Source organism: Myxocyprinus asiaticus, chromosome 21, assembly GCF_019703515.2.
Source record: "Myxocyprinus asiaticus isolate MX2 ecotype Aquarium Trade chromosome 21, UBuf_Myxa_2, whole genome shotgun sequence".
In the NCBI taxonomy this organism is placed as follows: domain Eukaryota; kingdom Metazoa; phylum Chordata; class Actinopteri; order Cypriniformes; family Catostomidae; genus Myxocyprinus; species Myxocyprinus asiaticus.
This window is the reverse complement of record NC_059364.1, coordinates 3,562,830-3,576,759: the sequence shown is the minus strand read 5'-3', so window position 1 is coordinate 3,576,759 and position 13,930 is coordinate 3,562,830. Positions and strand designations below refer to the sequence as shown.

The window sequence follows — 13,930 nt, the reverse complement described above, 5'->3', positions numbered from 1 at the left end:
TTTCATCCTCGCTAGATTAGATAACTCTGACCCTGATTGATTATGCTGACCCGATGATTAGCTTTATATAAAAACAGTAGATGCCTATGGGATGTCCTCATTTAGAAAGCCTGGTAAATGTGTGTGTACTTGTGAACTGAATTAAAAACTCCCAGGTCCAGTTTTCCAGTAATCTTCTTTGTTCTGTGAAAATTTCCACTTAAACACTCTGTGATTGATGATGCGGCAAAGCTGTTTTTCCCAACTGTTATGAAGGAAGCCTTGTAATGTAGTTATCATCTTTGTTTATTCCACTTCAACCTTTATTTCATATTACATAACGCCGCCTCTAGGCAAACCATCCAATATCACTCACAGTTATTGCTCCAGCTAATGAAGCTTTTTTTCCTTTTGCAGCTTGTAATCGTGTCATTACTCTATAAAAAGCTAACTGTGTGAAACCAGCTGCTAACTTTATTCTCTCTGTTTCTTCCATGGCTTCTTTCACTCAGTGGAGCTGAGAGCTTGTTGTCTTTCCTACTAAAAGTTCTAGCCGAGCGGTCCAGGTACATACGTGTATCCCCACAGCGCTTTGTTTGTGTTCACACTGTTAGTTAACTTTTCCTTTGACCCCTGACCTCTCTGTCCTTGTCACTGAGTTCAGATGTCCCAAGGTATAGTTCACCCAAAAGAAAAAGTCTGTCATCACTTCCAGACCTGGATTTCTTACGCATTTCTTGCCATACAATGACAGTTTAATGTGATCACGTGTTGGCAAGCACCAAAAAGGACAAAAAATACCACCATACAACTCCATATAGTCCATATAACTTTTGCGCTATATACCAAGTAGTCTGAAGCCATACAATAGATATGTGTGATGAATGGACCAAAAGATAATCTTTGTGTGAGTCACATTTGATTACATCGCATGTGCCTTTTTAAAATCTTGACATGGGCTAGACGTGAGCTTTGCTAAAGTTTATTTGGTCTTTTCCTCCCACCAAGCTTTTTTGGCATTTTATTTTTTTGTTCATTTTATAAGCTTGACAGATTGTTCCTCTATGGTAAGTGTGCCATAACATTCTCCTTTTGTGTTCCTCAGAAGAAGAAAAAAACATCTACAAATAATGCATTTGGAACAACATAAGTGTGGGTAAAGAATTACAGAATTTTCATTTTTGGGTGAACTATTCCTTTCAAATTCACCCTGCTGTGCTACACTGGCCCTCTTCTCCTACCCTCACCTCTACGGTTTTGGTCAGGCGCAGACTTCGCCTGTAGTTGTCACACAAACAGTTGCTCAAGCACACATACACCAGCAAAAGCCAATGGGTCAGCAAGTGTGTTGAAACAGGTGCAGTAGTGTCAGACAGCTGTGATGACACTGGCCTGCGCCTGCAGGCTTTGAGTGGGTTTAATATGGCCTCTTCGTAAATGCACTCGATTTTTGCAGCATTGCTTGGTTGATATTTTTAGGTGTGACTAGATGTGTAAAGGACGACACATTTCACTGCAATGTTTATATGTGAAATTAATGAACTCACCTTCAGTATTCACACAATCGCAAAGTATTTTTTAACTGCAGTTGATTGTATTTTAGTAACAGTGTATAAGGACATTGTTGAAGAAAATACCTTTGCTCCATAGCGCATTGTCTGTCATTGTGCACCCTGAGGGTTGTTAGGTCTAAAAAAAAAAATCAAGAAATTCCAGGGGGAAAATATCACCCCTTAATGGGAAAATTAATTTCTGACCCTGGTACTGGCACAAATACAGGTTAAATTCTACACACATCATCTTTGACATGCTGTTGATTACCAAAAAAGATTACCCAAAAAAAAAAAAAACATTTCAACCTGTCCATCAGTTTGAAAACAAACAAAAATCACATTTACAAGAATGCATACGAGGCAAAGTGTTCTGGAGGATTAAAAGCAGAAATGTGAAGCTCATATTTTTGTTAATATGCTCATATTAATTCTTGTGTACTAAAGTGTGTTATTTGATCTGTAAAGTTGTCCCATATAGATTTAGGATTAACTTTTAGAATTTTTTGTTATGCTTTACTGGCATTATTCTTATGGGTGCAATTTGCAGCATATAAACAGTACGTTGCACATAATCCTTTTGCAAATCATGCAAAATTTACTGGGTTTACTGACTTTACATGATCATAACAGGAGGTGAAATATTGGATTCTGTTTCTACACAGACAAGGTAATTGATTCTGTCATAACTAGATTCATGTTTACGTGCATATTGTTCAAGTCTTATTTTAAAAATCATGTCTATTTTAATGTTTGCAGTGCAATCTCTTGCCCCATAGACCCGTTGTAAGTGCATTAAACACAATTTTTGCTTCTTTCTTTTTTACAAACTGATGGGCAACATATTTTTGACTTGATAGTAAATTTCTGGATTTCATTGTCAATCCTCGCATGTTTACATCATGTCTTAAACATAGAAGAGAGAAGTTCAGGCGACAGATATGCTACTTGCACATATGACATATTTTTGCGATATATACATCTTGTAATGCGTCTTACTATCAACGACTCTTGGTGTAGCTAGTCTGATTCGCTCAGTCCGATATGGCGATCAGTGTTGGGTAAGTTGCTCAAAAAAGTAATACTCTACAAATTACTAATTACTTCTCTAAAATTGTAATTATATTACTGACTTCACTGAGTGATTCATAGAAATAGTAATCACATTACTAATTACTTTTAAGTTATTTTTTTTTAAAAATCACAGAAACGGGTTCAAAATAATGTCGATTTCCTCCTCCTGACATCACACAGAAGTCAATACACTCAGCATCACACCTTCTGGCTGTCACAGAATCACAAACAGACGTATGTATGAACATAGTTCATGTTTTACATGTATTCTTATAATATTATTTTAGAAAATGTGTAACACAAGTAATGTACTTAATTGAAAGTCAGTAACGGTAATCTGATTACAAAAATGTATAAAATGTGATACGTTACACACAAGATTGTTGTAGATTTAATTACTTTATTGGATTACACCCAGCAGTGGTAATGATTACAGGCAATCGTGAATTCCATGCAGAGGAGCTGTGGTGAAGCACAACTGACGAAAAAACAAGACAATGTTTCTCCGCGAGCAACTTGCAATTTAATGTTTCAACCACAGATGTCGATAAAGAGCCCAGAATTCCGTAGTGTACCTTTAATATGTCATTTTATTTTATTTATGTTTTTGTGGGGAGATAGATTGAGAATGTGAGAGATCCGGGCGACGTGACCTTGATGATTCTCGTGCTGTGCTCTCAAGTGTTCTGCAGTGTGCTGTTACAGAATACACGCTAAACCTCAACGTTAGCCTTAGCTTGTGTTAACTGTGATTAACCTTTGAGAGATACTTTACTCTGCATTATCTGTAGCATCTACACATCTTCGGTTGACTTTGAGTCATTCATGTGTAAGCTGTAGATGAGGTGTCAATACTGTAGAACTTTAGGTGAAGATGTCTCTTTAATCCTACTTTAATGTCTGCTGTCGCTGGAACCCTCAGTTATACCACATCAACACCAGTCACTGCCTAATTTTCACTGTCTGTCTCCCAACACACATTCTGAGTAAGACAGACAGTTAAAGAGACAGGCCCTCGACCCACATCACCAGCATGACCTGTGATCTCACACCTGAACCTCAGGACCATAACCTGTTTACCTCTGAACTCAAGTGGCTGGAGTTTGCAGCATCACCTGCAGGTTTTGATACACACAGTCTGTGTTTAAAACCTGTTTGGTTCTGTTTGTCCTCTACAGGCAGCTGTATGAGGCGGAGGCTTCCTGTCGGCTACAGGAGAGAGAAAGGGAAAAACTAAAGGATGGAGGTCTTCAGCCCAACATGTCTAAAGAAGAATACCTGAAGATGATGCTAACTGATAGCCCACCTGGAGAGGGCGGTCATAGGAAGGTAGATATGCATACATGTATAATCTTCTACACGTCATTAAAAAAAAAAAAATAGCTAAAAGTACCATGGTAATACCATGTTTTTTTTTTTTTGTTGTTGTTTTTTTTTTACATGTACAATGGAAAAACTATTTTATTTTTTTAGACATACCATAATATTACCATGGTAAAGCCATGGTTTTTGCCATGTACCATAGTAAAATAATTTTCTAGATGTGTGCCATGGTAATATCATGTTTTTTATAGACAAGTACCATGGTTATACCATGTATTTACCTGAGTAATACCACATTTTTTGGCATTAACTATGGTAAAACCATGTTTTTTGGCCATGTGCAATGGTAATACCATGTTTTTTGTCTTTGTACCATGGTAATACTATATTTTTTGGCCAATTACAATTGTAATATCATGTTTTTGGCCATTTACAATAGTAATATCATGTTTTTTGGCAATTAACCATGTTAATACTAATTATTTTTTTTATTTTTTGGCAATGTACCATAGGAAAACCATGTTTTTGGTCAATTTGCTATAGGGATACCATGTTGTTTGGCCATGTACAATAGTAATACCATGTTTTTTGGCCATTTACCATGGTAATGCCATGTTTCTTGGTCATGTACCATGGTAAATTAATCTTAAATGTGTTCCATGGTAATATACATCTTTTGACAATTTACCATGGTTATTCCATGTTTTTTGGCCATGTGCAATAGTAATATTATGTTCTTTGGCCATTTACCTTGGTAATACCACATTGTTTGGTTAACAGTGTTTTTTTACATTTAGTCATTTTGCAGATGCTTTTATCCAAAGCGACTTACAAATGAGACACATAGCAAGCAATTTGTCTTACAAAGTTTAACAACATCTGCAGTATAGGACTGCCACGTTCTCACAGTGGCTGGAGTAGTAAAGATGCTAACACAGAAGAAAGAGGCAGACAAGGATATATATATATATTGTACATTTAAGTGCATGTTAAGTGCAGTGGTAAGTGCAGTTAGTGGTGGCTGGTTAAGTGCTCGCGGAACAGATGTGTTTTCAGCTGGTTCTTGAATGTTGAGAAGGTAACAGCAGATCGTGTGGAGGTTGGAAGCTCATTCCACCCACAGTGGAACAGAGAAATTGAACGATCGTGAAATAGACTTTGAGCCTTTTTGTGATAGCACCACCAGGCGTTGCTCGTTCATAGACCACAGAGAGTGAGTTGGAGCATAGACCTGAAGAAGTGAATTGAAGAGGTTGCAGTTCCATTGTCTGTCCTGAAGGCCAAAGTCAAAGCCTTGAATTTGATGCGGGCAGCTATAGGTAGCCAGTGGAGTGAAATCAAGAGTGGGGTGACATGAGCCCTTTTTGGCTGATTGAAGACCAGATGCACTGCTACATTCTGGACCATCTGCGGTGGCTTAATTGTGTTTGCTGGAAGGCCAGCCAACAGAGCATTACAGTTGTCCAGTCTTGAAATGACCAGAGTTTGGACCAGGAGTTGTGCAGCATATTCAGACATTTGAAAGACCAGGTGGTTGATAAAATGTGTGCAGTGAAATTAAGCTGGTCATCTACCACCACTCCCAGGTTCCAGGCTGTTCTGGTTGGTGTTAGTGTAGTTGAACCAAGATGAAAAGTGAGGTTGTTGTCAACAGATGGGTTGGCTGGGATCACAAGGTGTTCTGTCTTGGCAAGGTTGAGCTGAAGGTGTTGTTCCTTCATCCAGGCCGAAATGTCTGAGTGGTTGGCAGAGATAATGGCTGAGACAGTAGGGTCATTAGGCTGGAACAACAGGTAGAGCTGCGTATCATCTGCATAATAGTGGTAGAAAAAGCCATGTGCTTCAATGACCAGTCTCAGTGATGTTGTGTACATCGAGAAGAGGAGGAGTCCAAGCACTGATCCTTGAGGATCCTCAGTGGTCAGCTGGTGTGTCTTGGACACCTCTTCTCTCCAGGAGACCTTGAACGATCTGCCAGTGAGATATGACTCAAACCATCCAAGCGCAGTTCCTGTGATGCCCAGGTCAGAAAGAGTGGACAGGAGGGTCTTGTGGTTCACTGTGTCAAAGGTAGCAGACAAGTCAAGGAGGATGAGGACGGATGATTTGGAGTTAGCTCTCGCCAGTCGCAGGGTTTCAGCTACTGACAAGAGGGCAGTCTCTATTGAGTGTCCTTTTTTGAAGCCAGACTGATGTCTGTCGAGTATGTTGTTTTGTGAGAGAAAAGCAGACAACTGGTTGAACACGACCCTCTCAAGAGTTTTAGACAGGAAGGGTAGGAGAGACACCAGTCTGTAGTTGTCAACTACTGTGGGGTTATGTGTTGGTTTTTTAAGCAGTGGGGTTACTCAGACCTGCTTGAATGTGTTGGGAAAGCTTCCACTTGTGAGAGATGCATTGATAATGTGTGTGAGTGTGGGTAAGATCGATGGAGAGGCAGCTTACATAAGATGGGAGGGGATAGGGTCAAGTGGACAGGTGGCAGGACGATTAGAAAGAAGCAATGCACCATGGTAATACCACATTTATGTCTTTTAAACATTGTAATACCATGTTTTTTGACCATGTACTATGGTAATACAGTGTTTTTTGGCCATCTATGGTAAATGGCCATACATGGTATCATTTAATTGCCAACAAAAGCCTTCAGCCAACTAACAAAGGACAATGCATCTATATGAACTTCAGCAGTTATAATAATTATATATAATAATCCAGGATGAACTTCAAAGACATTAGTAATTAATCTTACAGTTCATACAAAATCTTTGTTTAAACACTGACCCTTAACACTTACTTAGTTTACTAATCTTAAACCATGACCTGCACTGCACATAAATAACTAATATTGGCATTATATTAATGATGTTAGCTAGAGGGGAACTGGCTCCCACAGTGAGCCTGGTTTCTCACAAGGTTATTTTTCTCCATTAACCAACATCTTATGGAGTTTTGTGTTCCTTGCCACAGCCGCCATCGGCTTGCTCACTGGGGTTATAAATGCAGTTATTATTTAATTATGTAATTTTTATACACAATTTACAATCATATTCAATCAAACTACACAATGATGACTCTAAGACTATAGATATTACAGTTTCATTTTTTGTTAATACATGATTTCCTGTTAAGCTGCTTTGAAACAAGGTGTGTTGTGAAAAGCGCTGTACAAATAAAAATGACTTGACTTAATACCGTTTTTTGTACCATGAAAATATACTGGCATATGAATATAGTTATCTTTCATTACCTTATGTTTACAAGCATTCACACTTGCTTGTGTCAAAATACCTTGCTATTATCTCTAGGTATGTTAAACTCTAGGTAGTCATTCTTACACTTGGCCATATGTTCTCTACACACTTACACACTCTCAAAGGGTCATGGTGCTGATAACCTCACTGTGTGAACTGAATGAGGCCTAAGCACACATGTGCTGCTTATCAGTCAGAGCCGGTACTGAACACACACAGACGACAACATGAATCTCAGTGTCGGACAGATTCTGTTTTCTTAATCAGATTTACGAGGGCTCGCTGGCTTTGCTTTCTCTTCATGTCGTGCATTAAAGACAGGAAGTTGTTGGTGGCGTGCCTGTGTTTGAGGTCCCCTCTGCTCCTGCAGACCATCTTAATTGCATTTTGAGTTCCCTTTGTCCTCCCCGCTGTTCGTTATCTTGAAGGAAAGGCCGCAGTAGATGCACAATGCCCTATTTTTAGTGCTCTATGTCATGTCGCTCTGTCCAGTAAAATCAGACGGTCATTGTGCTCTTTTGGGGAGGTGAGGCAATAGTGTGCTTCATACCGTCCCAACCAGCTGAGCTGACAGCATGATATCTTGCACGTTACAGCACCGTGGGCTCCGTACGCCATCTCTGCACCCAGTGAGTCCACTCGCTAGGAAGAAATCTGTGCAATATTGCTCATATTTATCAGTGTGGTTGTCTTCAGTATGGTCTGTTATTGCTTTCAATACATGGTTAAAAAAATAAAAAATACAAAAAATTCTTAACTCATGTGAAATGCGCTTTACAATGACGAAAGGACAATATTGAAACTCAAAATTATTATTATTAGGCTACTATTGTTGTCTTTTCTGATAAAAGTCATGCTCAGCAGTTTAAATACTGTTGGAAAATGATACAGTAGATCTGATTTGTTCTTATAATGCTTAAACATTCTACTGAAGTCAGTAGATTTGACATGCACATTTTAATAAAAGAGAAGGTACTGATATTATTGGAACTCATTATTATTATTATTATTAGACTATTATTGTTGTCTTTTTGGATGAAAAGTCATGCTCGCCAGTTCACAAAATGAACGGAATTATAGATCTTCTTTTTTCTTATAATGCTTAAATACTATAAAGTCTTTTGGCAGATTTCAGTCATGAACACCTCAAAATTATTCAGTGGCTCGCTCATATCACATAAGATGCTCATTTGTTGCCACCTAATGGCATCTCCAGAAGCAGTCACTAAACTAGTCAGTTAATGAAACTGAACAACTTTGTGAAACAAATGCAAGCCACACCAAAATACCCTTTATTGCAGCTAATTTTCTATACTTCAATCATTAAAGTAGCTTAAGTTGGTGCTTTTAGCTTATTCTTTAAAAACAAATAACCCCAGAAAATATGTTCGTGGATCAGTGATTGTCTCACCTTTTTCGCTCCTCATGAGTTTGCATCCCTGTGAGTTATAAACTTTAGACAACGATGACAGTTGGACCACTGATTAAAAGATAAATAAAAAATTCACACTGGGTTGGTAACATGGTGATTTGGCCTTAATACCTCAGGATGGGAATTAATTTTCAATAATTCAACGATCGGAGTCAGTTTATACCACTGTTACCACATGTAGTTCACGGAAAAAGCTGTATCTAGTAATAAAAATGGCATTAGCAATAAAATGCAGAATGTTATGGAATATGACATATTGGGATGAAAATGAATGTTTGAATGTACAATTAATACAATTAAAATTGTGATATGTTTTAGTGTGATAATTATACAAAAAAAGTCTCTAATTTAATTGAATAAATAATCTGCAAGTGATACGTGCTTCAAAATGAATGTGTAGAGCTGTCCTCTCATACACTAAAAACACCTCAACAAGATCATCACTCACACACTTGTGTGTGAGATGACGGAGACAGAGTGCACTCTAAAGTGTGCAGCATATACAGACTATATGTTTATTTAATTAAATTACAGCTTTACGGGGATTAACTGGGCCATGGAGCAAACTGCTTATCTGGAGGTGAGAAGCTATCATAAAAAAAAACCCCACAAAAACGCTAAAATAAAAGAATGGACGCATGTGATTTTCCATAAATATTACACTTGTTAGGTGCATAAAATATCCTGGAAATGTCGTGGAAAATTGTGCCTTGAAAGGAGTGGGAACCCTGAACATGTAACATGGTTAAACCATATTTTTTGGCAATTTTCCATTGTATTACTCTGTTTTTGGCCATTTACTATGGTTAAACCATCATGTTTTTAACATTTACCATAGTAATGCCATGTTTTTTGGCCATGTACCATGGTAAAATAATTTTGTAGACATTTATAATGGTATTACCATGTTTTTATTTTTTTTTTGGGGGGGGGGGGTATTTACCATGGTAAAATAATTGTTTAAGCGTGTACCATGGTAATACCATGCTTTTTTTTTTTCTTTTTTTTTCTTTTTTACCATTTACCATGGTAATACCTATTTTTTGACCAGTTATCATAGTAATACAATGTTTTTGGCCATTTACCATGATCAAATATTTTGTTTTTTAGGCATGTGCCATGTTAATACCAAGTTTTTTTACCATTGACCATGGTAATGCTATGGTAATGCCATGTTGGGTTTTTATTTGCCCATAATAGATTTAGCTGTGTCCTCACATCTCACATCAGACGTGCCCGTGGAGGCAATTTATTGTAAATGCCACCCATCCTCACACAGCCCCTCACAGACAGACCTGCCATTGTGCAGCGCAAGCTTTAATGGAAAACATTGTCAGTCTGTTTTTTCTTCCCCACTGGAAATTCCTGCCAGAGAACAGAATGAGTACAGCAAATGGCTCGCTGTTCTTTTATATCCGCAGCAGTGAAACAGATTACAGAAAGACAGAGAAATACAGTGAAGGTCGACTGTGTGTCGGATCTGTTTTTCCTGAGGTAACTGAACATGGCAGGGATACTCATGTAATAGTGCTGATTTTTCATGATTATCTGACATTTGAACACAACAGTGATAACATTATAAATAGTGATGTTTGCCAAGGCAAGCTCAACAAACCCCCTGATGATCAAAGTACAGCTCGCAATTCACTGTGCTTCCTTTATGCTTCAGACATGAATAATACCTCAAATCATGTGGCTTATTAAGTTGCGCTATTGCTTTTCCAAGTGCCCTGACTTAAAATTTTCACCAGTGCACAAATGCCTCTAAAAATGGCAAAAAGAATAGTTGGACCAGCATAGGCTGGTTTAAGCTGTTTTTTCAGCAGGGTAGAGAGGTGTATGGAAATGTGAAGTTCCAACAAGCATGTGTCCGACAGGGAAAGAGTTCATGGTTCAGCAATGGGATTTAAGTGGGATTTTTGTCTAAAGGAAGTAAAAACACAGGGTGTGTGTGGGCCTGAAGGCTTTTAGCTTTATCGAGTCCCATGTGCCATGACATCAGCTCTCCCTCCAGTGATGGATCAAGTTTCAAATAGTGAAAAACTATTGTGTGCTACTTACAGAAATAACAGGATCAAGTGACACTGTTTGGGAATAAACCAACTTCCTCTGACTCACGCTCATGGAAAATGCACACAATGTTTCTAAATAGGCGAAGTACTATATTGGCACAATTTAATCACATGTTGTCGTGACATCTTATATTTTTTGATTCATGTCATTTTTGTCATGAAAATTCCCACCACAGTGTCACTTCAAGCACATCTCAAATTCTGTATTGTGTTTAATAGAATTCTGTGGTGAAATGATGCTGATGGAAAAGACATTTTTAACAGTTTTTAAATAAAATGGTTGACTCGTTTGTCTTGCTAAGGCTAATTTCATAGCTAACATTTTATGTGTCCTAAATACACACAATTAAGTAATATTTTCCATTTAAAACAAAATGCTCACAAGTGATATTTCCCTTTATTAGGGCCCAAGCACTGAAAGTGCAGAGGCTCTATTGTTCTTCTAAGGATTATTAGGGCCCAAGCACTAAAAGTGTGGTTTTTCAAAATTATCATTATCATTACATTGTTAGTCATTAGCTCCGCCCAACAGGAAGTCTGCCATTTTGGATCGAATGTGCATTTTGTTTTTAAATTGCTGGCCCTGAACTTTTGAATACTCCTCCAAGGGGATTCATGTGAGTGTCACCAAATTTAAGCAGCCTTATGCCAAGACATTGAAGATGCTAAATTGCGACCATATTTTTGATATATCGACCGGTGTTGCCATGGCGAGGCAATAAATTAATGGAAAAAGTGGGAAACAGGAAGTGTCACATACACTATATTGCCAAAGGTATTCGCTCACCCATCCAAATAATTGAATTCAGGTGTTCCAATCACTTCCATGGCCACAGGTGTATAAAATGAAGCACCTAGGCATGCAGACTGCTTCTACAAACATTTGTGAAAGATGGGCCGCTCTCAGGAGCTCAGTGAATTCCAGCATGGTACTGTGATAGGATGCCACCTGTGCAACAAGTCCAGTCGTGAAATTTCCTCGCTACTAAATATTCCACAGTCAACTGTCAGTGGTATTATAACAAAGTGGAAGCGATTGGGAGTGACAGCAACTCAGCCACGAAGTGGTAGGCCACGTAAAATGACAGAGCGGGGTCAGCGGATGCTGAGGCGCATAGTGCGCAGAGGTCGCCAACTTTCTGCAGAGTCAATCACTACAGACCTCCAAAGTTCATGTGGCCTTCAGATTAGCTCAAGAACAGTGCGTAGAGAGCTTCATGGAATGGGTTTCCATGGCCGAGCAGCTGCATCCAAGCCATACATCACCAAGTGCAATGCAAAGCGTCAGATGCAGTGGTGTAAAGCATGCCGCCACTGGACTCTAGAGCAGTGGAGACGCGTTCTCTGGAGTGACGAATCACACTTCTTCATCTGGCAATCTGATGGACGAGTCTGGGTTTGGCGGTTGCCAGGAGAACGGTACTTGTCTGACTGCATTGTGCCAACTGTGAAGTTTGGTGGAGGGGGGATTATGGTGTGGGGTTGTTTTTCAGGAGCTGGGCTTGGCCCCTTAGTTCCAGTGAAAGGAACTCTGAATGCTTCAGCATACCAAGAGATTTTGGACAATTCCATGCTCCCAACTTTGTAGGAACAGTTTGGGGATGGCCCCTTCCTGTTCCAGCATGACTGCGCACCAGTGCACAAAGCAAGGTCCATAAAGACATGGATGAGCAAGTTTGGTGTGGAAGAACTTGACTGGCCTGCACAGAGTCCTGACCTCAACCCGATAGAGCACCTTTGGGATGAATTAGAGCGAAGACTGCGAGCCAGGCCTTCTCGTCCAACATCAGTGTCTGACCTCACAAATGCGCTTCTGGAAGAATGGTCAAAAATTCCCATAAACACACTCCTAAACCTTGTGGAAAGCCTTCCCAGAAGAGTTGAAGCTGTTATAGCTGCAAAGGGTGGGCCGACGTCATATTAAACCCTATGAATTAAGAATGGGATGTCACTTAAGTTCATATGCGTCTAAAGGCAGATGAGCGAATACTTTTGGCAATATAGTGTATCTTCTGCATGCATTGTGTGATTTGAATCATATTGGTGCTGTCTGTTTGTTCATGGGGGCTGATCGCATGGATGTGGCTATTGTGGGTCATGGTCTTAGTGTCACCAACTGGCAACAGGAAGTGTGACACTTTGTGTGACTTTGAAATAGTCCTCTTATATTTACCCTCTCAAATGCATGCGCCCACGCTGGATAAAGTTGCGGGGGGGGTCTGTTGCGCCCCCTTGAAAATGGGCATGTAAGGGGGGCTCTGTAGCACCCCTTGTTTCACCTACAGTCACTAGAATTGGTACATATATAGTTCTCATAAAGCCAAACAACTCTTACTCACAGTCATTAGCTCCGCCCAACCGGAAGTTGGCCATTTTGGATTTTCTGAAAATCACAGGCTCTGATCTTTTAAATAGTTAGGGGATTCATCTGACTGGCACCAAATTTGTACAACATCATGCCAAGACATTGTAGATGCTAAATTGTGAATGGATTTTTGATATTTTGAATGATGTTGCCATGGCGAAGCAATACATTTATGGCGAAAAATGTAAAAAAGGAATTGCCTTATATCTTCTGTGTGCATTGTGTGATTTTTATGAAAATTCAGCTTTATGTTTGGTAATAGGGCTGATCACATTGATGCGGCTGTTATGGGTCACGGTCATAGTGCCACCAACTGGAAGCAGGAAGTATGGCACTTTTAACATTAACATACATAATTGCTTCAAAATTCTTTAGAATAATGTCAAGACACTGCTGATGTAAAATTGTAAAGGAATATTTGATATCTTAAATACTGTTGCCATGGCAATGCATTCATTGTTTTTTTTTTTTTTCCTTCCTATATTTGGGTGTTTTTGAGGCACTTGGTATGCTAAAATTTCATGAAATTCTGCACACACATTAGAATCGTCGGCCATTAGGTCTGGGCAAAAGTTCACGCATGGGCGTGTATTAAAATGGGTGTGTAAGACGGCCTCTATAGCACCCCGATTTTCACCTAAGTCACCAAAATTGGTACATATGTAGTTCTCATCAAGCCGGACATCTTTCATAATTATAGTCATTAGGTCTGCCCAACAGGAAGTCGGCCATTTTGGATTTTTTGAATATTGCAGTCTCTGAACTTTTAAATACTCCTCCTAGGTGATTGATGAGACTGACACCACATTTAGACAACATTATGCCAAGATTTTGATATTTCGAATGGTGTTGCCAAAGTGAGGCATTAAATTAATGGCGAA

General features: G+C 39.1%; 2 protein-coding genes across 7 annotated transcripts in view; one reads left to right on the top strand and one right to left on the bottom strand.

Moving 5' to 3' along the window:
- LOC127411934 (Kruppel-like factor 18) overlaps positions 1-13,930 on the bottom strand; it is a 317,765-nt gene that overhangs the window by 33,906 nt on the left and 269,929 nt on the right. The gene's annotated exons all lie outside the window — the stretch shown is intronic.
- LOC127411914 (signal-induced proliferation-associated 1-like protein 2) overlaps positions 1-13,930 on the top strand; it is a 212,625-nt gene that overhangs the window by 175,752 nt on the left and 22,943 nt on the right. For all 6 annotated transcript variants that reach the window (XM_051647814.1, XM_051647813.1, XM_051647812.1 and 3 more), the window contains one exon: positions 3,782-3,932. In XM_051647814.1, coding sequence (XP_051503774.1) covers positions 3,782-3,932 — 151 coding nt within the window. The remainder of the gene's footprint in view (positions 1-3,781; positions 3,933-13,930) is intronic.